The sequence below is a fragment of the Muntiacus reevesi genome, chromosome 6, assembly GCF_963930625.1.
Source record: "Muntiacus reevesi chromosome 6, mMunRee1.1, whole genome shotgun sequence".
Classification (NCBI taxonomy): Eukaryota; Metazoa; Chordata; class Mammalia; order Artiodactyla; family Cervidae; genus Muntiacus; species Muntiacus reevesi.
The window spans coordinates 94,265,323-94,289,774 of record NC_089254.1 but is presented as its reverse complement, the minus strand read 5'-3'; the positions used below and the strand labels follow the sequence as shown (position 1 = coordinate 94,289,774).

The window sequence follows — 24,452 nt, the reverse complement described above, 5'->3', positions numbered from 1 at the left end:
TTCCGTCCTCACAGCTGCAGACCTCAGCAGAGAACCCCGGGGCAGCAAGAGCACCCAAGTCTGGGAGTAAGAACCCACCCCCAGGGCTACAGGTAAAGAGCAGCAGCATATCACGGGGGGCACAGCAGGGAACAAGCACCCCAGAAGCCAAGAAATGGAGACGCCCAGCACACGCCTCAGCCTCGGCAGGTCCAACATCAAAGTCACAGCATCTGTCTTTCCCAGTTTCACTGGGGTCACCCCAGAACTTCTCATCTGCTCCCTCGCTCAGCTCCTCCTCTGAGAAGTCATTGTGTGTTTCTGATTGTACCTCCTCAATCTTTTTTTAATGTGTATTTTTATTTTATTTTCTATTTTGGGGCTGCACTGCGCAGCCTGTGGGGTTTTAGATCCCAAGTCAGGGATTGAACCCACATCCTCTGTGTTGGAAGCAAGAAATCTTAACCACTGGACAGCCAGGAAAGTCCCCGTTACCTCCACAATCTTTCTCAAACCCACACCTTCCTCTCCTTCACCACTGGCTCCTGCCCTGTTTCAGATCCTTACCATCTCTCCCTAGAACTTTGCCTCTGCTCCTTCCTTGTTAATCTCTACTCTGTCAAATCCACCCACAGAAAGCAGGCCATCTCGCTTCCCTGAAGGTGGCCCTCCCTGACGCTTCCCTCCCAGGAGGGTACAGTCCAGGTGTCACACACAAGGCTCTCCTTCCCACCAACCTGCTTCCCACTGCGCATCCTTGATCTTCCAACAAGGCCAAACCACTTTTATTTCCTTGTACATATCCCGTCATCTCTCCCTCCTTGTGCCATTTTTCAGGTTGTCTCATCCTTCACCATTCCCTCTCTCCCACAATCTAATTAAATCCAACTCGCACCTAAAATCTTAATTCAGGTGTCAACCCCTCCAAGAAGCCTTCCTTGACACCCCTCCCCTCTCATTTCCTACCATAGGCTCTTCCATCATTAAATCTAACATCACATGCTCTAAACCTCTGTGGAGCTACTTCCCCCATTAGAATGAAGATTCTTGACGGCAGGGTCCACGTCTAACTTGGCTTGCTAAACCTACTGCCTGGCATAGAGGCGGTGCTTTAAAGGTAGTTAAATGGGCTTCCCTGGTGGTCCAGTGGTTAAGAGTCTGCCTTGCAATGCAAGGGACACCAGTTCAATCCCTGGTCTGGGAAGATCCCACATGCTGTCGAGCAACTAAACTCGTGGGCCACAACTACTAAGCCTGAGCTCTAGAAACCACCACAGTGAGAAGCCTTAAGACCACAGCAAAGAGCAGTCCCTGCTCTCTGCACCTAGAAAAAGTCCAAGTGCAGCAACAAAGATCCGCTGCAGTCAAAAAACAAATAAATAAATCTTAAAAAAAAAAAAAAAGTAGATAAATGAATGAGTACATGACAACCATATGTGGGTAGACTGTGCCACTTCTGTGCTGGGGTCAGAAGCCCTCAAAATGAACAGAATTTCTACACACACACACACACACACACACTGGGGTCAGAAGCCCTCAAAATGAACAGAATTTCTACACACACACACACACCCATCACTATTAGTGGGTCCTACCCAGTACTCTGTTACTGATCATGCTTCCAACGTACAGAAGCTGCTTCAGTGGTGTTTGTTTTGCTCAGCCCCCAGTAGGTAGTATATGGAAGCGTCTGCCTTGCAGGTACTGTGTGATTTGTCCTTTTTAAGCTTCAGTTTTCCATGTGTAAAATGGACTCTATTATAGTATCCACTGAACAGAATTACTGTGAAAATTGAATGAAATAAAACAAGGCATATGGTCAGAACTCAGTAAACAGTAGATATCACTAAGTTGGAAAACAGTGCAACAAGAGACACACAGGTAGATGCAGTGGGAATTCAGAGGTGCAAACACACTTGAACACTGTTGTTTTTTAGTAAAACATCCCTCCCCCTCAAAAAAAGTTTTTTTATACATAATCGATAGCTCTGGGAAACTCCATTGTTGTGGGTTTGCTGTGTTGTTATAAAAGGCGGTGCTTGCATTCACTTGCCAGGTTTAACCGGTGTGCATGCAATGGCAGCAAGAACAAGAAACACATGGAGAGAGAAAAAAATCAGTGCATTGGGCCAGGATTTCCCAAGACTTCAGTCAGGCTCCTAGAGAAATTGTGCACATTCACCTCCTGCTGCTGGGCAAAGTGGTGGGAGAGAAGGCCTGGCTCATCATCTTACAAAACAAAGAGAGTTATAAACGCATTTGTTTCCAGCCCAGATCCAAAAGCTAATCCTCATCCTAGTGATAGTAGGTGATCATTTGATGAGTCCCATCTGCAGATGAGAAAGTCCAGGACTGGAGGCCAAGACTGTGATTCCTATTCTGGTTTCCTGGTGGCCAGGCCAGTTCCTATCCATCTTCCCTCCTCAGAAACCTCCTCGCTTACAGAAGTTCTCTTGGCAAGACAATGGGAGGAGTGGAAGCTTTTTCAGCTTCAGCATCAATCAACAAATATTCAACGGGCAACTTCGGAGCACCCAGTCTGTGCCTGGTCATTTGGGCAAGTTTTGCAGATTTCAAAAGGATATACACTGAACAGAAAAGGAAACCATCAACAAAATGAAAAGGTAATAAACAGAATGATCTGGAGAAGGTATTTGCAAATAGTGTATCTGATAAGGGGTTGATATCCATAATATATAGAGTCCATACAACTCAATAGCAAAAAAAACAAACAACCTGATTAAAAAATGGGCAGAGGAAATAAACAGATCTTTTCCCAAAGAAGTACAAATGACCAACAGATCCATAAAAAGGTGCTCAACATCACCAACTGTCAGGGAAATGGAAATCACAACCACAAGATATCTCTTCATATCTGTTACAATGGTCATCATCAAAGAGACAGTGACCAAAAGTATTGATGAGGATGTAGAGAAAAGGTAGCCTGAGTTGGTGGAAATAAAAAGTGGTTCAGCCACTACAGAAAACAGTTTGGAGGATCCTCAAAAAGTTAAAAATAGAACTACCATATGACCCAGCAATCCCATTTCTGGGGATATATCTGAAGAAATGAAATCACTGTCTCAAAAAGATGTCTGCACCCCCATGCTCACTGCAGCATTATTTACAATAATCATAGAAACAACCTAAGGGGCAATCAACAAACATGGATAAAGAAAATGTGGTGTGTATATACACAGTGGAATGTTATTCGGCCATTAAAAAGAAGGAGATCATGCCATTTGCCACAACATGGGTGGACCCTGAGGGCACTGTGCTACGTGAAATGTCAAAGAATGACAAATACCATATGATCTCACTTACACGTGGAATCTAAAAAAATCAAGGTCACAGAAACAGAAAACAGACTGGTGGTTGCCAGAGCTGGGGAAGAGGGGAGTAATGGGTGAAGGTGGTCAAAAGGTACAAACTTTCAGTTATAAGATAAATCAGTTCTGGGATGTAATGTATATCATGGTGACCACAGTTATCTGCCTCTTACCTTCCAGCCCTGCACTGCCCAATGCAGTAGCCACTGGCCACATGTGAACTATTACTTGAAATGTGACTGAGCTGAACTGAAATGTGCCAAAAGTGTGAAATATACATTGGCTTTCAAAGACTTGGTGTGAAAAAGGAATATAAAATATCTTCTTGAACTTGTGTTTATTACACATAGAAATGATAATATTTTAGATATATTGGGTTAAATAAAATGTATTATGACAATTGATTTCCTATGTACTTTCTCAGCATGACTACTAGAACATTTTGAATTACATTTGATTTTCAAATTCTATTTCGATTGGAGAGGGCAGTTCTATATCGAACTCACAGTCTGCTGTGAGCATTAAATCAATAAATACAAGAAGAGCATCTAGCACCAAGGCTGGAACAAAGTACCCAATAGCTAGTCTGAATGTTAGAAAGACCAGTGTTTTCCAAAAGTTACAGAGCCACGTTTCCTTTTTCAAGCAACCTCCTCTAACAGATTTTTTTAAAAAGCACTTCTGATTAAAACAAAGGGGAGTATGACAAAACCCACTGAAATGTTGTGAAGTAATTAGCCTCCAACTAAAAAAAAAAAAAAAAAAAAAAAAGAAGTACATGTAATAGCTAAAAAACATAAAAATAAAACAAAGGGGAGTCCTCTCCAGTCGTCCATTAACCTTGGGCACCACCTCCACAGCTTGGAAACCCATGGGGTGAGATCAGCTACACCTATGGCTAATTCATGTTGATGTGTGGCAGAAATCAAACCAATACTGTAAAGCAATCATCAATCAATTAAAAGTAAATAAATATAATTTCTTAAAAAAAAATGTCCTGCAGGCTTTCGCATCACACGTCTATAATTTCAGAGAAGGTAAGAATGTGGTACTTGACAAAATCAAGGTGTCTGTGGCAGGACTTTCCAAATGGTCGTGGAGAGGTTCCCTGGTGGTCTAGTGGTTAATGATCAGCCTGCAAAGCAGGAGACACCAGTTCAATCCCTGGTCTGGGAAGATCCCACAAGAGGCAGGGCCACTAAGCCTATGCGCCACAACTAGAGAAAGCCTTTGTGCAACAACCAAGACCCAGCGCAAACCAAAAATAAACTTTTAAAAAAAAATTGTTTTTAATGGTCACAGATCTTAAATGTTCTCACCACAAAAAAAGAAATGATGACTCAGCGACATAATGGAGTTGTTCACTATGGCTATGGTGGCAATCATATTGCAAAAGAGAAGCATATCAAATCAACACAATGGAGGACTTCCGTGGTGGTACAGTGAATAGGTAATCCATTTACCGATGCAAGGGATATGGGTTCGATCCCTGAGCCGGGAAGATTCCACATGCTGAGGTTAACCAAAGCCCATGTGTCACTGGGCTGAGCCTGTGGTCCGCAACAAGAGAAGCCACCACAATGAGAGGACCAGGCACCGCAACTAGAGAAAGCCCACAAAGCAGTGAGGACCCAGTGAACCCACAGGGGAAAAAAAATACTCAATGTGCTGTACACCCAAACTTACTTATACAGTGTTACCTGTCAAGTATATCTCAATAAAAATTAATCAAGTGCCAAACGTAGGATCATGGAAAAACACTACTATTTTGCTTGGGAGAATCAAAGTGGTTTGGGACCATGTCTAGACAGTCCAGAAATCGAGGTGTCGTGAATGCAAACGGGGTCACCTATGGGCCCCTGGATCATCACCTGCCCATAGAATAACTACACACCACAGCAGCTCTCCTGCTCCTCACGAGGGCTAGCTCCACACAAGGGTAAGAGGGGACACTCAGCCCAGACGCCACAATGACTCTGCTTTTCTGAACGCAGCTCTGGGTTCAGTCAGTGCTGGTGTCTGCCAGGCGAGTCTCCCGGCTCGCGCTGTGGCTCTCGCCCCTGGCGCTGGTGTGAGTGTGAGTGTGTGTGTGTGTGTGTGTGTGTATACAGGGACAGCAGCCAGCTCTTTGCCGGGCTCTCTAACAAGTTCCGCGAGTCTGTTTGTTAAAGAAAAATTCCAGTGGGTGCATCCAACACATGGAACTCAAGAACAGAAATTATATTTATCCGCCCCACTGCCAAAGAGATCACATGCCCCGTGAGTCACTCCAGATGTGCTCAAAAACAGAGTCTCTCTGTGGAAGCCCAGTGCCCCAATCCCAGAGAGAGTAGGAGTAACAGAGGTCCCACTCCTGTCCTCCCCAGGAGTAACCCCCACTCCACCCTTGGGAGGCAGGAGAGGGCGTCTCTGCACGTCTGAAGACGGAGGGGTGGTAAGAACCTCACCACCGCCCTGGGAGGACCAGGACAGGCACACCTGTGGCTCCTGGGGTCCCCTTGGGTTCGAGGGCGACGTCTCACCTTTTTGGAGGAAAAGATGTGTTGGAAGACGTTGCTGCTTCTGCTGCTGTATTCCGATGCTCAGGCCACTCTGTCTCACAGGTGGACCAGGGGTGAGTTGCCTTTCCTTTATTTGTTTGATGCTTATGATTCTTTCTTGAATATCATTAGGAATCTGGAGGGGTAGAGGGAACAGAAGGAAATTAGAAGCCCTGTGCCCTCCTTTGATCTCCTCTCTGTCAAACACTTTATGCTTCTCTACGGGCTAGAAGGTGTTAGAAGGTGATGGGGGAAATGACACCCAAAAAAATCAAAGCTGCTGAGAAAACGGGGTTGAGGTGGAGGGTGCAGAGAGCATCCCTTCCTGACAGGCCGGGGAGAAGGTCATCTTTGCTTCGTAGAAGGTGGACAGACTCCCACGAGTGCCCCCCAGGTCGCTACCAGCTGGGCAGGGCATGCAGAGAGCAGGTGCCCAGGGCTGATGCTAATATGATGGCTCTGGGGGTGCTGGCCAGCCAGACTTCTGCCCCCTGGGGGACATGGCATGTCCACGTGGAGGGCTCCACACTGCTTCCCGAGCAGGAGTGGTCACACCTTTCCAGCTGGAGAGAGCTGGCCCAGCAACAGAAGAGGAATAGTAATCCCCTCAGCAACCTCGTGTCTGCCCGGCTGCTACCACCCCAGCCAGCCTCCCCCGGAAAGGAAGAAGCCCAGTAAGGCTTCTCCCCACAGACGACTTCCTTCCCCTCGGGACGCAGCCCCTCAGAGCTGGGCTGGCATCTTTTTCTGGCTCCCGTGGGCAGACACTGGCAGCACCTCCAGTCCACTAAGGTTTATCACTTAGGAAGCGATGGACCCATAGCACTGACCGCTGCATGCCGATCTGAACTGAAATCTTTCTGCTGCCTAAAGTCAATGAGATCTCTGTCCTGGAAAGAACTGGAGAAAGAAGTCAGGTTCGCTGGTATTCCCAGAGATCCAAAGTGGGGTGAAGATGGCACGGCAGCAAGGGGATGAGCCCCCCTCCTGGTTCCCAAGGAGAGAGTCAGGGAAGGAAGCAGCAGCCAGCTGGGGCACAGAGCAGCGTGGAGCAGGTGGGTCTGAGCAGGGGAAAGCAAAGTCAAGGCACTTTTAGGGTTCTTACTCCCTCACTTGTAAACCTGAGATTAGGGACTTGCCAATTCTCTATACTGGGCTATGAAATGATTCTTGCCCAGGGACAAATAATTAATGAAGCATTTTCCCTTTTTTTTCCAGTGAACATCACACACACACACTTCCCTCCTCATCATGTGCACAAATTTGGGGGGCAATACCTGGAAGCACAGAGCAAAGAGACCTCAGTGTTGTATTCTGCCACTTACCCCTGTGTGAAACTGGGGCCTTCCTTAATTTGTCTATTAAAAAAGGATGATAATATCCACTCTTCCTAACACACAGGCTGTTAGAAAGCCAAAAGAGATGGTTCAATTTTTTTTATTTTTACAAGTCTTGTAAATACAATAGCTTCATCATGAACTACCTACCCTGCAAGGAACTCAAAAATTTTAAGTTCTGCCTCTAATTGGCTGTGTGATGTCTGGCAAGTCTCTTGACCTCTCTGAGCTTTAGTTTATGAACAGATAACATATTAATAACAAAAAGTGACCCTCATGGCGTTGTCATGTGAGGGTCATATTCAAAAATGTAAATAAAACGCTTCCTAAATAATGAGGAACTAAATCAAGGTCAACTATTACCCACCACTTAAAAAAATTTCGCTAAAGAAAGTGTGAGGTTCTCAACAGAAAACCTGTGGATTCTACAGCAACATCCTGAGAGCAGCTGCTCTGGCCCTCTACCCACTCCTCCCTGGAGAAGGTCAGCCCCCCATATCGATAACGATCTATATAAAGACAGAAAGCCAACATAGCTGAAATAGAAGCCTCCATGAGGCTGCTGATACTAAGTGTTGGATTAGCGGCTCATGTCAGCGTTCAGAGCCAACAAATGATATGGGAGCCCTTCCAACCATCATCAAGTCTTCCACGTGGTTGATTTTTTTAAATTCATTTTTAACATTTTGTCTAATCATGAAAAGAATGCACAGTTGTCATTTTTTTAAGATGGGATGGGAGTCACACTCAAAGGAAAACGAATTTTTCCAAACGTTTAAACTGTCCCTTTCACCTTCATCCTTAGCCCAGCCCCACCCCCACCTCCACCGCCAGGCTTAATTGAGAAGAATTCCCTATGGAAAGAGTCGGAGGGCGACCTCTCCCTACAAAGCCCTCCTGTCCCTGCTCCGCAGCACCACCCCGGCCCCCACCCTCCCCCTCCGCCTGGCTCCACGGGTGAAAGTGGGGAAATAAACCCAACAGGAATGCGCCCTGCGGCAGGACATCTTTTTTCCCCTACCATTCTCCCAGCCTCTGCCTTGGACGCGCTCTCTAGGATTCCACCCTGGGAGGCGGCTCCCTGGGCCAGCATGGCTGCTCCAGCCTCACCGGCTGGATTAAGATTAAATGACTCACCTGTGGTTAGCGAGGCCTCCTGGAAGTGGACACACCTGGCCCAAGTCCTCGTCCCACCCGGCCCTGCCTGCGCACCACTTGAGGGACTGCAGGGAACCTAGCCAGTCTTAAAAAACAGAAAGAAATGCATGCATGAATTCCTATAAATATTTAATTTTTATTCCATATATATGTTATTTCTTTTAAAAGTAGTTTTGTAAGGAAGGTGGTTCCTCGGTGTCATTTTCAGGCGTCCAGTTCAGTGTTTTGTGTGTTTTCAATCATGAATGTTCCGTGGAGGGAAGGGCCCCCGGTAGGGACTGACTCACTGGTCCAGCATGACTGAGTAGGCACTTTGTCTGCTGCATGTCACTGCGTTTAGGCAGCTGCTATTCTGAACACTAACAGGTAGGAAAACTGGAGGATGGGAAGAAGTGAACACGCCCCAGATCCCTCCATTGAAAGCCTAGAGCTCGACCTCACTCCCACGCTGTTTCTAGCAGCAGAGCCTTGCTGTCCTCATCCCCGCCTCTCCATCCCTTCCAGGTGCTCCCAGCATCCCCTGGCTCCACTTGGGTGATGGGGCTCCCCCTGGGTGGTAGGGCTCCCCTGGGCGGTGGTATATTCTGGCCAAGGGGAGCCGACTCACAGCAGCCCTTTGAGAAGCGCTCCAGGAAGACGCCCAGCACAAGGGACTGAGATTCTGGCTTCTTCAGAGTGGCACTATGTTAATAAAGGCAAGGGTTCCTAGCCACCCCCCAACTAATGCCTGATGATCTGAGGTGGAGCTGATGTAATAATAGAAATAAAGTGCACATTAAATGTAATACACTTGAATCATCTTGAAACCATCCCCCGCTCCAGTCCATGAAAAAATTGTCTTCCACGAAACCAATCCGTGGTACCAAAAAGGTTGGGGACCGCTGTCTGAAGGGCTGGCCCAGGAACCAAAAAGAAAATGACATCAGTAGGATTTGGCAAAAGATCTGTTATAAATGAGGGCTTTTCCTTTCCACGCCCGTGGCTGTTTCCATAGAGTTGCTTCAACTGATTCATTAAAAATATGGTTTTATTTTGGCTTGATATGGTCTATCTTTTGAGTCTTTTCCAACAAGGTCTTTGGCACAGATGCTGTTCACAGTTACCCAGAAGCCATAGTCTTAATACCATTTTGTTTGTTTGCTTTTTTAACCTATTTGAGAGATGGGAGGGGAGAAGAGATTTCTGTCACAGGTTATAAAAGTCAACGAGAAGATCAGGCTCAAAGCAAAAATAGGCTCTCCCGTTAGGCAGGCTTCTGCCTGCATGTCTGGGCAAGAAAGCTTGAAGGAGCTAAGGCATAGAGAGCAAGACAGGTGCCAGCCTTGACTGAAATAATTAAAAGTAGCTTCTCTGGTGTGAAGAAAAGGGAACCCTTCTTCACTGTTGATAGGAATGTAAGTTAGTACAGCCACAATGGAGAACAGTATGGAGCGTCCTCAAAAAATTAAAAATAGAGCTACCATATGATCCAGCAATCCCACCTCTGAGTACATATCTGAAGAAAACTCCAGTTCCAAAAAATAATGCACCTCAATGTTCATAGCAGCATTATTCACAATAATAGCCAAGACATGGAAGCAACCTAGATGTCCGACAGAAAATGGATAAAGAAGATATGGTACATGTATACAATGGAATACTACTCAGCCATAAAAATGAAATAATGCCATTTGCAACAACATGGATGTAGCTAGAGGTTATTGTACTAAGTGAAATCAGATAGAGAAAGACAAATATCATATGATACCACTTATATGTGGACTCTAAAATATGATACAAATGAACTTGTTTACAAAACAGAAATAGACACAGGAAACAAGCATGCAGTTACTAAAGGAGAAAATGGGTGGGAGAGGGATGAATTAAAAATTTGGGATTAGCAGATACAAACTACTATATACAAAATAAATAAAAACAACGACTTACTGTATAGCACAAGGAACCATATTCAACATCTTGTATAACTTACAATGAAAAAGAATACATATATTTATGTGTGTGTGCCCAGGTGCTTAGTCAGGTCTGACTCTTTGCAACCCCATGGGCAGAAGCCCACCAGGCTCTTCTGTCTTTGGAATTTTCCAGGCAAGAATACTGGAATGGGCTGCCATTTCCTACATCTGAAGATCTTTGGCTTTTACTCTCAGGGAGATAGGAAGTCACAGAAGTTTCCCAGCAGAAGGTTGATATCATGGAACGTATGTTTTCACAGAATTGCTCTAGTTTCTTTGTTAAGAATACAATGAGGGGGACTTCCTTCCAGTGGTTAAGACTCGGCGCTTCCATTGCAGGGAGCATGGGTTCCATGCCTGGTAGGCAAACTAAGATGCCTCCCTGTGTGGCATGGTCAAAGAAAAGAATGCATTGAGGATGATGATGGCAGCCAAGGATGGAAGCCGAAGCACCATTAGGAGAAATGTTCAAGGTTTAGATACCTGGAGGTTAGCAGGGATGTGGTAAGAAGTAGCCAGATTCCAGGTATGTTCTGAAGGTAAAACCAACAAGATTTGCTGATTGGATGGGTGTGAAATGTGAAAGAGAAGAGGCAAGGATGACTCATGACTCCCAGGTTTTGGCTTGGGCAGCTGTGAGAGATGGAAAGACAGCAGACAAAGCAGGAGAGTAGGAACAGGTGCGAGGGGTGGTGGGGACTGGCATGGGGTCAGGGATCAGGAAAGACAACTATTACAAATCCAAAAGGAGATTCCTGTAGGCAGTTGTGTATCTGACCTGGAAATACAAAGCGGACGATCAGTACGGAAGTCAGGGTGGTGAGGAGAGAGGAGTCACGCATCCTGACACAGGCTGAGGCCAGAAGTCAGCAATACAAAGAGATGGATGAGGAGTAAGAGCGGCCGGCAAGGGAGGATTTTTTTTTAAGAAGCAGCAAGCAGCAACGTGTTTTCATGTCAATTTGAAAAATCAGTAGAGAAGGCAAAACTAATGATGTGGGAGAGAAAGGTGGAAAGGTGAGTGAGTCTTTATTGGAGACCTGGCCCAAAGCTCTAGATGAGAGCCGGGAAACAATAACAGAAGGGAAGTCAGAGGATCTGGGCAAGAAGTGGGTAACTGGTATCAGGAGAAAGGAGGAGGTGTGGAGTCGTCTATTTCATGCTGAAATAGAGTGAGAGGAATCAGGAAACGTGAGTAATGGTCAGGCAGCATTTCAGGCCCCTCCTGAGAATGTTGCTGTTCAATCGCTCAGTTGTGTCTGACCCTTTGAGACCGCATGGCCTGTAGCACACCAGGCTTCCCTGTCCTTCACTATCTCTGGGAGTTTGCTCAAATCCACGTCCATTGAGTCAGTGATGCCATCTAACCATCTCACCCTCTGCCACCTGCTTCTCCACCGGCCTTCAATGTCTCCCAGGGTAAGGATCTTTTCCAATGAGTCAGCTCTTCGCATCAGGTGGCCAAAGTATTGGAGCTTCAGCTTCAGCATCAGTCCTTCAGTGAATATTCAGGACTGATTTCCTTTAGGATTGATTAGTTTGATCTCCTTGCAGTACAAGGGACTCTCAAGAATCTTCTCTAACACCACAGTTCAAAAGCATCACTTTTTTGGCGCTCAGCCTTCTTTATGATCCAACTCACATCTGTACATGACTACTGGAAAAGCCACAGCTTTGACTATACTTACCTTTGTTGGCAAAGTGATGTCTCTGTTTTTGAATATGCTGCCTAGGTCTGTCACAGCTTTCCTTCCAGGGAGCGTCTTTTAAATTCATGACTGCAGTCACTGTTTGCAGTGATTTTGGAGCCCAAGGAAATAACTTTGCATAACACATTATAAATCAAAGTTAGAGATTTGTTTTAAAAATATATGTGATCCATTTAAGAGTATGTTTTACACCATATGCATTCATTCATTTCTAATTAACTACATGTATCCTTCCTGTAGGACTTCTCTGGTGACTCAGACCAGGATCTGCCTGTAATGCAGGAGACCTGGGTTCAATTCCTGGGTCGGAAGATCCCCTGGAGAAGGGAATGGCTACCCACTCCAGTATTCTTGCCTGGAGAATTCCATGGGTGGAGGAGCCTGGCGGCCTACAATCCATAGGGTTGAAAAGAGTCAGACATGATTGAGCGACTAGCACAGACACACACACACTAGCTCACACACACACTCCATCAGTGAGATTGGAGGAGTTTTTGTTCACCTGGTTTTTGGTTTTAATTTGTTATTATTAATTTTTAGTTTGTATTGAGTAGAGTTGATTAACAGTGTTTTATTAGTTTCAGGTATACAACAAAGTAATTCAGTTATACATATACATGTATTTATTCTTCAACTTTTTTTTCCTATTTAGGTTCTTACAGAGTAGTGAGCAGAGTTCCCTGTGCTATACAATAGGTCCTTGTTGGTTATCTATTTTAAATATAGCAGTGTTGGGTCTTGAAGCCCTTGAGACCTGGATTTTAATCTCAGGCCTTACTACAAACCAGTTGGGTGGCCGAAGGCAAGTTTCTTAGCCTCCAAGTTTCTTCATCTATAAAATGGAATGTGAACCCTTAGCTCACAAGGTACAAAAAGCCCCCTGCCCCATCTGCAGCATCAAGCAGCCGCAGCAACCCGAGGGGTGCGTGCAGAGGTGGGGATGGGAGGAAGGGGGCAGGGTCCATCTCTGAGATTCCTGTGCTCCCCACACAGACTTTCTGAAGCAATAACCAGCCCCATCCAGAGGCTGACCTTATTTCTAACAATCTTCCCTGAACTGTTATTATTTTAAAAACTTTGAGAACAAGGGCTACTGGAAACAGTGTTTCCATTATTAAATACAGCTTTCATCAGGAAGCCTTTTCTTCCCAATTCTTGAGAATTAGTGGGCTACCAGCGTGTCTGCACCTTAAAGGAAGCAACTGTTCCCGGGGAAACAATTGAGTGAAGAAAGTGCAGGTCTCAATAACTTCAGGGCCCATGCTGGGTTCCCTTCTTGGCTCTTCCCCTGCTGCCAAGTGATTTTTTTTTTAAGAGAACAAGACCTTTCATTTCACAATCACAGAGAAGACATAAAGAAATTGCTCTCAGATCTTACCTTGAAAAGGGGTTTCATGGTCAGAAGAAGACATAGCCCACATCTGTTCCTCCTCCCGCCAAGGAAAGCGCACATCTCCTTGTGCCTCCATCTCTGTATCCAAGGACACAAGGGGCTTGCTCTCTTCAGTTCAGTTCAGTCGCTCAGTCGTGTCCAACTCTTTGTGACACCATGGACCGCAGCACACCAAGCCTCCCTGTCCATCACCAACTCCCAGAGTTTACTCAAACTCATGTCCATTGAGCCAGTGACGCCATCCATCCATCTCATCCTCTGTCGTCCCCTTCTCCTCCCACCTTCAATCTTTTCCAGCATCAGGGTCTTTTCAAATGAATCAGTTCTTCACATCAGTTCAGTTCAGTTCAGTTGCTCAGTCATGTCCGACTCTTTGTGACCCCATGAATCGCAGCACACTGGGCCTCTCTGTCCATCACCAACTCCCAGAGTCCACCCAAACTCATGTCCATTGAATCGGTGATGCCATTCAACCGCCTCATCTTCTGTCATCCCCTTCTCCTCCTGCCCTCAATCTTTCCCAGGATCAGGGTCTTTTCCAGTGAGCTCTTCACATCAGATGGCCAAAGTATTGCAGCTTCAGCTTCAACATCAGTCCTTCCGATGAACACCCAGGATTGATCTCCTTAAGGATGGACTGTTTGGATCTCCTTGCAGTCCAAGGGACTCTCAAGAGTCTTCAACACCACAGTTCAAAGGCATCGATTCTTTGGCGCTCAGTTTTCTTTATAGTCCAACTCTCACACCCATACGTGACTACTGGAAAAAACATAGCCTTGACTATACAGACCTTTGATGGCAAAGTAATGTCTCTGCTTTTCAATATGCTATCTAGGTTAGTCAAAACTTTCCTTCCAAGGAGCAAGCGTCTTTTAATTTCATGGCTGCAATCACCATCTGCAGGGATTTTGGAGCCCAGAAAAATAAAGTCCACCACTGTTTCCACTGTTTCCCCATCTATTTGCCATGAAGTGATGGGACCAGATGCCATGATCTTAGTTTTCTGAATGTTGAGCTTTAAGCCAACTTTTTCACTCTCCTCTTTCACTTTCATCAAGAGGCTCTTTTGTTCTTCACTTTCTGCCATAAGTGTGGTGTCATCTGCATATCTGAGGTCATTGATATTTCTCCTGGCAATCTTGATTCCAGCTTGTGCTTCTTCCAGCCCAGCGTTTCTCATGATGTACTTTTCCTATTTGGAACCAGTCTGTTGTTCCATGTCCAGTTCTAACTGTTACTTCCTGACCTGCATACAGGTTTCTCAAGAGGCAGGTCAGGTGGTCCGGTATTCCCATCTCTTTCAGAATTTTCCACAGTTTATTGTGATCCACACAGTCGAAGGCTTTGGCATAGTCAATAAAGCAGAAATAGATGTTTTTCTGGAACTCTCTTGCTTTCTCAATGATCCAGCAGATGTTGGCAATTTGATCTCTGGTTCCTCTGCCTTTTCTAAAACCAGCTTGAACATCTGGAAGTTCACGCCTCACATATTGCTGAAGCCTGGCTTGGAGAATCAGGTGGCCAGTATTGGAGTTTCAACTTCAGCATCAATCCTTCCAATGAATATTCAGGACTGATTTCCTTTAGGATGTCTCTTTCATCTCTTCAGATGCCCGCATAAGGCCCTGTCAGATGGGAAGCAACTCTCAACTCTAGCAGGGCACCCACAGCTTGGCAGTGGGTCTGGATAACACAGTGGTTACAGACCCTGCCTGCCTTTTGTAATACCTGGGAGCTGTCAGGAGTCCCAACGCCTACATCCATCCACCCCAGAGATGCCTGGGAGGCAGTTTTGGGCATTTAGGTCTTTAAAGCTCCCAGGTGATTCTACAACATAGTCAAGGTTGAGAAGCCCCGGGCTAAACTGGAAGTGGCCACTCAGCCTGGCCAGCTCCTTCTACACAGTTTTTGGTCAAGCTTCCTCTGATTCACAACCCAGGCTGCCATTCGAAGCCCCTAGAAAGCTTTCAAAAAGTTGACTATCCCAATCACTAGTCACTTCAATCAGAATTTCTCCAGGTGCCCTGGGTGATGCTCACATGGGGTCAAGGTTACAAATATGAGGAGTAGATGCCTTGCCCTCTTTGGCTCCACCTGAGACCACAGGCAGAGGCCTCAAGTGAGCAGAGGCTCACTCAGACCCTAAAATCTATGATTCTATGGGAAAGGGGCACTTTTCTGGCAAAGAGAACAAATTCTGCTAAAATTCTGGGTGAGGAACTACTGCTCTGGAGTTCGTAGGCTCCGTCCCCCAAGGTGGTCTGGGGAAGGAGGGCTGTCCTCCTGCCTGTCAAGGTCCCCTTCAGTGTAGGGATTTAGTCTGCCAACATCTGCAACTTGTGTGCACCCTGAAAGCCTGCCAGGTTCTCCACTGGGCAGACAGAAATCTGAAAGCATATTTATCCAAGCCCCTGAGGAACTTGTGGGCTAGATAATAAATGGATTACAGAGATGGCAGTGTTACAGCAATTCTATAGCCAGGCAGTTTTTCCAGGAAGTTAGGTTCCCACCAGTGAGCTTTTCAGGAAATGTCCTTTATATCAAAGATGTTTCACTGTTATCACTTCTGATAGTAATCCTTCTAAATGCTTCTGCAGTTCCCTTCTTCAACATTGCACTCTGGACATCACTGGACCCTTCCCTGTTGGTCCAAGGTCACCATAGTCAAGAAACTGAGCGATCATGTACAAATATGCAAATTGTGCTTTGCACAACTTCAGGGAATGAACCTTCCCTTGAAGTCTCACCAGTTTTTATAGCTACTTGCCCAGGCTTCTGGTAGATCACAACCAAGTGTCTCAAAGAAGTGGCCCATTTTTCTTACAGCTGACAGTGAGCTTGCCAATCCTTTCTGCACCATGTCTTGGGACATGGAGGGGCTGTGGGGGTGGATGGGGCCACCTGCTTCTAGCCTGGTGGGTCCAGGAAGAGTGCAATTTCTAATGACTGTTCCTACAGTGGGCTTCTCGTGTGGCTCAGTGGTAAAGGATTCAGCTGCCAATGCAGGAAACATGGGTTCGATCCCTGGGTCAGTAAGATCCCCTGGAGAAGGAAACAGCAACACACTCCAGTATTCTTGCCTGGGAAATGCCATGAACAGAGGAGCCTGGCAGAGTATAATCCATGGGGTCACAAAGAGCTGGACACAACTTAGTGACTAAACAACAACAACAATTCCTATAATATTCTGTCTTCTCTTTCTCGTGTCCTCCGTCTGCTCCTAATTCTTGGTCCTGTCTGCCTCTAGCAGCTTGCCCATCTTCTCCCAGCCACTACATCTCCATGCAGCCACTGAGGAACTTCTGTGTCAAGTCACTGATTTTATAGCAAATGCCTGTTTCTGAGTCAAGCCCTTGACATCACACCCCCCCAGAGCCAGTGGCAGGGTCTGTGCAGCGCTCTTCCTACACTTCATCACCTGCGCTTAGATTCCTGGCAGCTCCCCTCCAGGTGGCAGGAGAATAAGTCGGATGTCTGCATCTCTGATTCAAAGGGTTATCAATAAACATAAACCAGTACACTTCATTCTGATAAAGTGCTGAAATGTGCAGTGTTAGTAGGGAACAGTAGCATGAGGGAGTTGTTTGTTGAATTGGGGGAGGTGATGGTCAATGGTTTGCTCATCTCTTTTTTTTTATTTGTATTGAAATATAGTTGATTTCTAATGTGTTAGTTTCAGGTGTACATCCAAGTGACTCAGTTATACACATCAAGATTCTGTTTATAGATCCTTTTTCCGTTACATGTTATTACAAGATATTGGGTATAGTTCCCTGTGCTATTCAATAGGTCCTTGTTGCTTATCTAGTCTATATATAATAGTTTGCCTCTACTAATCCCAAATGCCTAATTTATCCCCCCCCCCCAACCTTTGGTAACCATAGGTTTGTTTTCTCTGTTTGTGAGTCTATTTCCATTTTGTAAATAAATTTCATTTTATTTTAGATTCCACATATAAGGGATATCATATATTTGTTTTCCTCTGATTTACTTTCCTTAGGGTGATCATCTCTGGGTGCACCCATGTTGCAGCAAATGGCATTATTTCATTCTTTTTGATATCTGAGTAACATCCCATTGTTTATGTATACGTACCACTTCTTTATCCATTCATCTGTCAATGAACACTCAGGTTGCTCCTATGTCATAACTATTATAAATGTTTTTGTTCTAACATAAAGGCCCATAAAGGCCTTAGACATACGTATTTTTCAAAACTTTCTGAAATGATTCTGATGAGAAGCCAGGTTTGGAATCACTGGTGTGAAATAGTAACCTCTGATATGCCTGGGACTCTCTGGGACACACCAAGGCAGTCTGTCACCTCTCCCCCTCTGCATCCACCACCAATCGGAGTCACTTTCAAGAGTAGCTGGCTGACCTTGGAGTTCACCCGCGGGGAAAAGCCAGTGCACACAGCAAGCCCTCAAGCTCACTCTTAATTTCTTGCAGCCGTGCTCTTCCCTGCCGCCCACCGGCCAAAGAGATCCTCATCGCTGCCCTTGAACCCCATCCTGCAGAGCTCCCTGGAGGAAGTAGAGCTGCTCTATGAGGTAGGCAGAGGGCAGAGTGAGCAACCCAAGTCACGGAGCAGGCATTGCTCCTTCTCTGTGGTTTTTGGAGAAGTGACCTGAGCCCCTGACAGTGGGTGGCCTCTGCTGCCTGGGGAACCAGACTAGACTTGTGTGTGGAGGTCCCAGAATCCTGCCCACCTCAAAGGCTAGTGGTCTTTGTACCCCTCTCCTGTCCCACCTGTCATCCCAGGGACGGACAACATTAGGAATTCAGTGGAGGCAAAATTAGAGATTTAGACTTGGCTCAGAGTTGCCCCTACCAGCACCCAAGCAGCAGAAGAGGGCAGTCTGCCCCCACCGGGGCTTTAAGCCAGGATGGGTCAGCAGTGCCCAGATGATGCCACACCTGGTGTCTGAGTGGCACTGAGTCTCGGTAACCTCACACAGGGAGAGCCCCATTTTCGAGTCTGGGGCCACCCCAAAGGCTCTCTTCCTCTGCCTTTCACATCTCTGGCACCACGACCCCACTTCTCCTCCAGACCACAGTGCATTTCCCAAGGCCCTGTGGCCTGGTTCGACGGTGAAGATGCAGGCTCCAGATCTGAGCTTTAGCTCTGCTTCTGCTGCCCATCGGCCACATGACCTTACATAAGCCACAGTGCCTCTCTGGACCCGAGTCTCCTCAGCTGTTAGACAAGGGGCTCCAGTGATCACCCAAGTCCCCCTCCTGCATTGAGGTCCTCCAGGACTACAACTGTCTGGCTGAGAAGTGGCTGAGCCAGGCGGCAGAGCCAGGCGGCAGATTTCAAACCCTGCCTCGGGGAACAAACTGGAAAATGCACAGCCTTTGCCAAGTTATGAACATGGGAGTCTGAGGAACAGATCTGCTTTAGGAAGATAACAGACAGTAGCATGGAAAATGGGTCAGAGCTGGGGAACGCCAGAGCCAGAGGGAAGAGTCAGGACTTATTAGATTCCTGATACGAGCCGGGCACAGAGCAGGGGGTGCAAATGACAGACCTTACCCCATCCTTAAAGAACAGGTAACAAATGAGGACAGATCTCTGTAGCCCACTTAATTCCTAGCACAATTCTCTGCATCCTTCGAATACCCAGCTTCTGATTTTAAAGTATCAAAAATAGCCAATTTGTGCTGTAGAAGATTTTTGGTTGGCAGGAGAGAGAAAGGCGAGACAGGGGTGACTTAGGACAGTGGAAACAACAGAGTCACTTAACAGTGGTTTGAACCAGGCATGGTGTTAGATGCCGCCCATATTTGTCTTATTTACTCCTCACACTATCCCAGTGAAGTGTTGTTGCTGTTAAGCACTTCACAGAGGGATGAAACGAGGCTGAGAGAAGTGAAGTAACCGATCCAGGGTTACACAGTAGGAAAGTCAGACCTGGAACCCAGGTCTCTTGATTTCGAAGTTGTTTGTGAGCCGCCTCCCTTACATGAACACATGTAATCATGAATCTGGTGATGCGATGTCCTCAATGACCATGGGTGCCTCATGCCTTTCCACACCCCGTGTTTCTCCTCAGTTCCTGCTGGCTGAACTTGAGATCAGCCCTGACCTGAAGATCTCCATCAAGGACGAGGAGCTGGCCTCCCTGCGGAAGGCTTCAGACTTCCGGGCTGTCTGCAATGACGTGATCCCCAAGAGCATCCCCGACATCCGGCGGCTGAGTGCCAGCCTCTCCAGCCGCCCGGGCATCCTCAAGAAAGAGGACTTTGAAAGGACAGCGCTGACTCTAGCCTACACGGCCTACCGCACAGCCTTGTCCCAAGGGTATCAGAAGGACGTCTGGGCCCAGTCCCTCCTCAGCCTCTTCCGTGCCTTGAGGCATGACTTGATGCGGTCCTCAGGTCCGAGAGCATCTCCCCGAGGGACTGACCCGCACCAGGGCCATGGAGCTGGGACCAGCACACAGTAATCCAGAAACTCCTCATTCTCTACTCCATTTACAGAGACCAGCCACAGAACACACATTGCTAACTCAGAGCTGCAGAGATCAAATAAGGAGCCCTGCTGCTCTTTGCCCCTTGTAACTTCTTGATAAGCGAAAGATGGTGATTTATACCATAATGTGACCTGGGATGGAAAAAAGGGCTGCGATGGTAATTCAAGATGCTTCCAGAGGGTGAATGGTTGGCCTGGTGAATTGCAGCAGTCTAGCAGCAGCAACAACATACGCTTTAACACATGACACAAACACCCAGGAGTGAGGAAAGAGACAGGAGCGGCATCATAGAAGTTTGGGCATGACAGGAAGGTGGAGGGGGAACAGATTTCTTTGGTCCTAAGAGATCAGGGTGCTGGATTGAATGAACATCTTTCCAAAGTTCTGAAATAAGATATAAAGAAACTAGTATGGGTGTGTGCCAAGTCACTTTAGTCATGTCTGACTCTGTGATCCCATGGACTGTAACTCTCCAGGCTCCTCTGTCCATAGGATTCTCCAGGCAAAATTACTGGACTGGGTTGCCAGCCCTCCTTCAGGGGATCTTCCCAACCCAGGGATTTGAACCCTCCTTTCCTGTGTCTCCTGCATTGGCAGGCGGGTTCTTTACTGCTAGCACCACCTGGGAAGCCCTAAAGAAACTAGAGCCATAGCCAAATAAATATATTGTTAACTAAGGGCCTACTTTTCAAAAGTCCCCAAGAAGAATCAGTCAGAAGATCAGTTATGACATATATACCAAGCTTCTTCTTTCCTGAAGGCTGGTCTAATTTAGCGGAGAAATATGAAGGCCACAGAAATGCTACTGTCATGCCTTGCGTTTTGAACAGAGAAGCCAAGCTAATGCAGAGAGGGTCATCCTGACAAGAGAGGTGGCACCCATGCCCTGGTCTGTCTATTCTAATGCTAAAATTATTGAGCATCCTCAGAGAATTAAGTGCACCAAATAAAAGTGATTTTCAGATGACAAAAATTTACCCCTTCAAATGCCAAATCTTTCATTTCAGAATTATCGACTAGATATATTTTAAACTATACATATTAAATGTCTTACATTTTTATTTAGTATCCTGGAGACATCCTAGTGTAGGAGTTAGATAAGATCTAAGATCCCTCTACTTCTCAAATTTAACTAACTATGAAATGTTACAGGGGGAGACACCTGGACCTGCATTGTCCAGTCTGCTGGGCTGCTTGTATCAACCCTGAAAGTTCCCAGGCTTTGTTAACTCTGAATCTGGTATATTTTTGCAGTCTTCCTCAGAGTCAGGCTATAAGAGTGCACTTTCCTCTGCTACCAACATAACTTGACCTTTGCAATTTGTTCTTTCTAACTGGCCTTGGCCTGAAAGATAAGATAGCAAGTCTTTTCAGCATTCTATGTTAAAGAAGAGTTAATCCATGAAGGTCCCCGCCAGGAGTAAATCACCTCAGTTCTAATTAAGATTCCTCACCAGCTCAGAGATGTTTCCAGTTTCTCCAAGGTTTATGACTGGGTTCGAGAGGCTAAAATTGCAAGAAGTCCAATCTTTGAATAAGCGAGGACTCACTGAGCTAAATCTGATTCTGAAATGGGTTTTTAACAATTGTCGTTTAATGATGATGAATGCTGGTCTCAACTTCTTTAAAATCTTTGAATAAGGGAGCCTTACCTAGCAGCACAAGATGCAGGATCTTTTGAAGAAATATCAGGATGAAGAAATAGGTATTTATCATCAAATAAAAGTCTTACTTTGCATCCTCATGCTCTCAGGCTCAGAAGACTAGCCAGCCAGTCTCTCTGGTTCTCATTCCCCAGTTATACCTCTCTTGTACACCCCTCAGATACAGACTCTGATATATACTTTTCTACTCAATTTCTTTCTAAGATCACATGTTCTCTTTGACATCATCACTCCGCTTATCTCTGTGTTCATCGGTGTCTCTGCTGCGCTGTCTTTAGGTCCGATTCTGATATCTCTACATTCAATCCTCAAGGCACATCTTGATTTCCTCAGGCTAACCTCTCACTGTCTCTGCCTGGCTCTCTCTGATGCTCCCTGCCTCTTTCAGGGATTGCTGTCTGATTAAAACAGAGGCAAAACAAAGTTACAGACAAGTTTGGGATTGCCCAGAAAGCAGATTAGCCTCACAGCCTACCTTCAGTGTTGGGGCTTAGCCTGCATGAGGGTTGGGGAGGGGATCAGCTGAGGCCTCAGTCTCTGGACACTGGGTAGTAGTCTGACAGTCAGAGTCCTGCATCTGCTCTGGGGCTCCATGCCTCTGAGAATGGATCTAAGAGCTTTCCTCTAGTCACCAAGCAGAAAGGCCCACACTTGGTGTCCCTGAGCACCATGTGAGGATACACACAGCTGCTCCCAAGGGCAGAAGACCCCTGAATAGGAGAGGATTGTTCTCAGGACTGGTGATAGCAGTGGCGGTTCATTCATTCACCCTGCCACAAATAAATTAAAGGCACTTTTGTACTGATAAATCGAGTCCAAACTTACGTGGCAGTCAACTGAAACACACAAAAAAAAGGAACAAGAAGGGCACAACCTTTTTAAAGACAAATGACATTTTCATTTTTGTTACTAGATGTGTGCGTGTTCAGTCATATCAGTCGTGTATGACTCTTTGCAACCCTATGGACAGTAACCCTGCAGGCTCCTCTGTCCATGGGATTATCCAGGCAAGAATACTGGAGTGGATTGCCACGCCTTCTTTCAGGGGGTCTTCCCAACCCAAGGATCAAACCCACACCTCCTGCAGCTCCTGCATTTCAGGTGGATTCTTTACCACTGAGCCACCAGGGAAGCCAGTTATACTAGATATTTAAACACTATTTTAGTCTGAATACAAATTGTTTACCCACAAAAAGTTTTACAGCAATGACTTCATTCATAAACAAAATCAAATATTCTGCTCAACACCACCCCCCCAAATCTCGACTCTTTGCCCAGAGAGCAGTGAAGGAGTAGCCTGGACAACCATGGATTCTCCCATTTTGCCTCATGAATGCCACACTCTACACGCTACAGTCATAACCCAGACACATTTTGTCACATTCACTCAAAGAATAATTCAGAGTGTGACATCAGTGGAAACTTGCCTGTGACTCAATGGAACCCTTCTGCCATTACTAGATGCTGGGTCATTGTAGCATCTAAAAACCCTGGAAGTTTCTTCTATAGTTGGCATTCTCATGGCTACCTCTGGTGTCCCTCAAGAGACACTGAATAGCATCTATAGGCTGAAACTTCCATTACTCTGTCATCTCACCTGGAATCTAACTAAAGGAGAATCACAAAAGTAGTGAATCAGAAGATATTTCCACAGGGCGTGCATGCATGTTAAGTCTCTTCAGTTATGTCTGACTCTGTGAGACTTCATGGACTGCAGACCACCAGGTTCCTCTGTCCATGGGATTCTCCAGGCAAGAATACTGGAGTGGGTTACCATGCCCTCCTCCAGGAGATCTTCTGGACCCAGGGATCGAACCCACATCTCTTGTGTCTCCTGCATTGGCAGGCGAGTTCTTTACCATTGGGGCCACCTGGGAAGCAGGGCACTGATCTAAAATTAAATGCTTGTTAAATGGTGCTCCTCACTTCCCTAATCCATTTTAATATCTTTCTTTTTTTTTAATTGTGATTATAAAGCATGTCATATGAAACTTACCATCCGAACCGAACCATTTCTAGGAATACAGTACAGAACAGTTAACTACATGCACACGACTGTGTGAAAGATCTCTAGAACTTATTCATCTTGCAAAAACAATACCTATGAAACGACATTCCACTTTTCCCTCTCCTCATGGCCCCTGGTAACTACCATTCAACTTTCTAATTGTTAGACTACTTTTGATACCTCATATAAGTGGAATTTGTCTTATATTTCTGAAGCAATGTGTAAAATTTCCTTAAGAAAATGTTTTGTCTGAAAAAATGGAAAGAGTCCTGAAGGAGAACTCTTGGTATGACTGTGTCACATAATTTTATTTAACAAATATTCACTCATGTTGTAATAAAAATGTCATGATTGAGTTTCCAGGCTCAGTGGAATCCTTGTTATCTCAGATTATCTCACCAAAGAATTTGAAGTGGCTCGCGGGTTTAGCATCGAATGTTGACTTCCACAACTGTCTGCATCCAGTCTCTTTAATATTTGCCACCAAAACATCACTCATGTGTTACTGTTCTTCCTGAGTTTCAAAATCATCACAAAAAATGAGGCTTGAATGTAGTAAATATGACAGTCAGTCTTTAATAAGCATTTAAAGAGATGAGTCATGGTAGCTCATCCTCCAGTGGCAAGACAATTTCAAACCAGGTCACCCATAGCTGCTCCTGCTTTAGGGTTTAAGAAGAACTGGTTTTCAAGACTCACCTTTCCAGATTCACTTCACCTTTAGCCTGGGGATTATTTTCAACTGGCATAGCTGCAGACCTTAGAAAGTCATTTTTTGGGTTCTGTGAATTTGAGAGCATGAATTTCATAACCCTTGACTTCCCCACAGCACCTCTCAGATCAAGGCAATGCTGCCAAAGACCACCAATTATAAAAGTGTGGCTGCTTTCTCTCTCTTTCTTCC

At 45.7% G+C, this 24,452-nt stretch overlaps 1 protein-coding gene across 1 annotated transcript; it reads left to right on the top strand.

Annotated features, from left to right (window-relative positions):
* The first annotated feature begins 5,582 nt into the window (after positions 1 to 5,582).
* FAM180A (family with sequence similarity 180 member A) lies at positions 5,583 to 23,908 on the top strand. The gene is made up of 3 exons (XM_065939677.1): positions 5,583 to 5,922; positions 17,850 to 17,950; positions 19,457 to 23,908. The coding sequence occupies exons 1-3, from the start codon at positions 5,847 to 5,849 to the stop codon at positions 19,847 to 19,849; spliced, it is 570 nt and encodes a 189-aa protein (XP_065795749.1). The 5' UTR covers positions 5,583 to 5,846; the 3' UTR covers positions 19,850 to 23,908.
* The last annotated feature ends 544 nt before the right edge of the window (positions 23,909 to 24,452 follow it).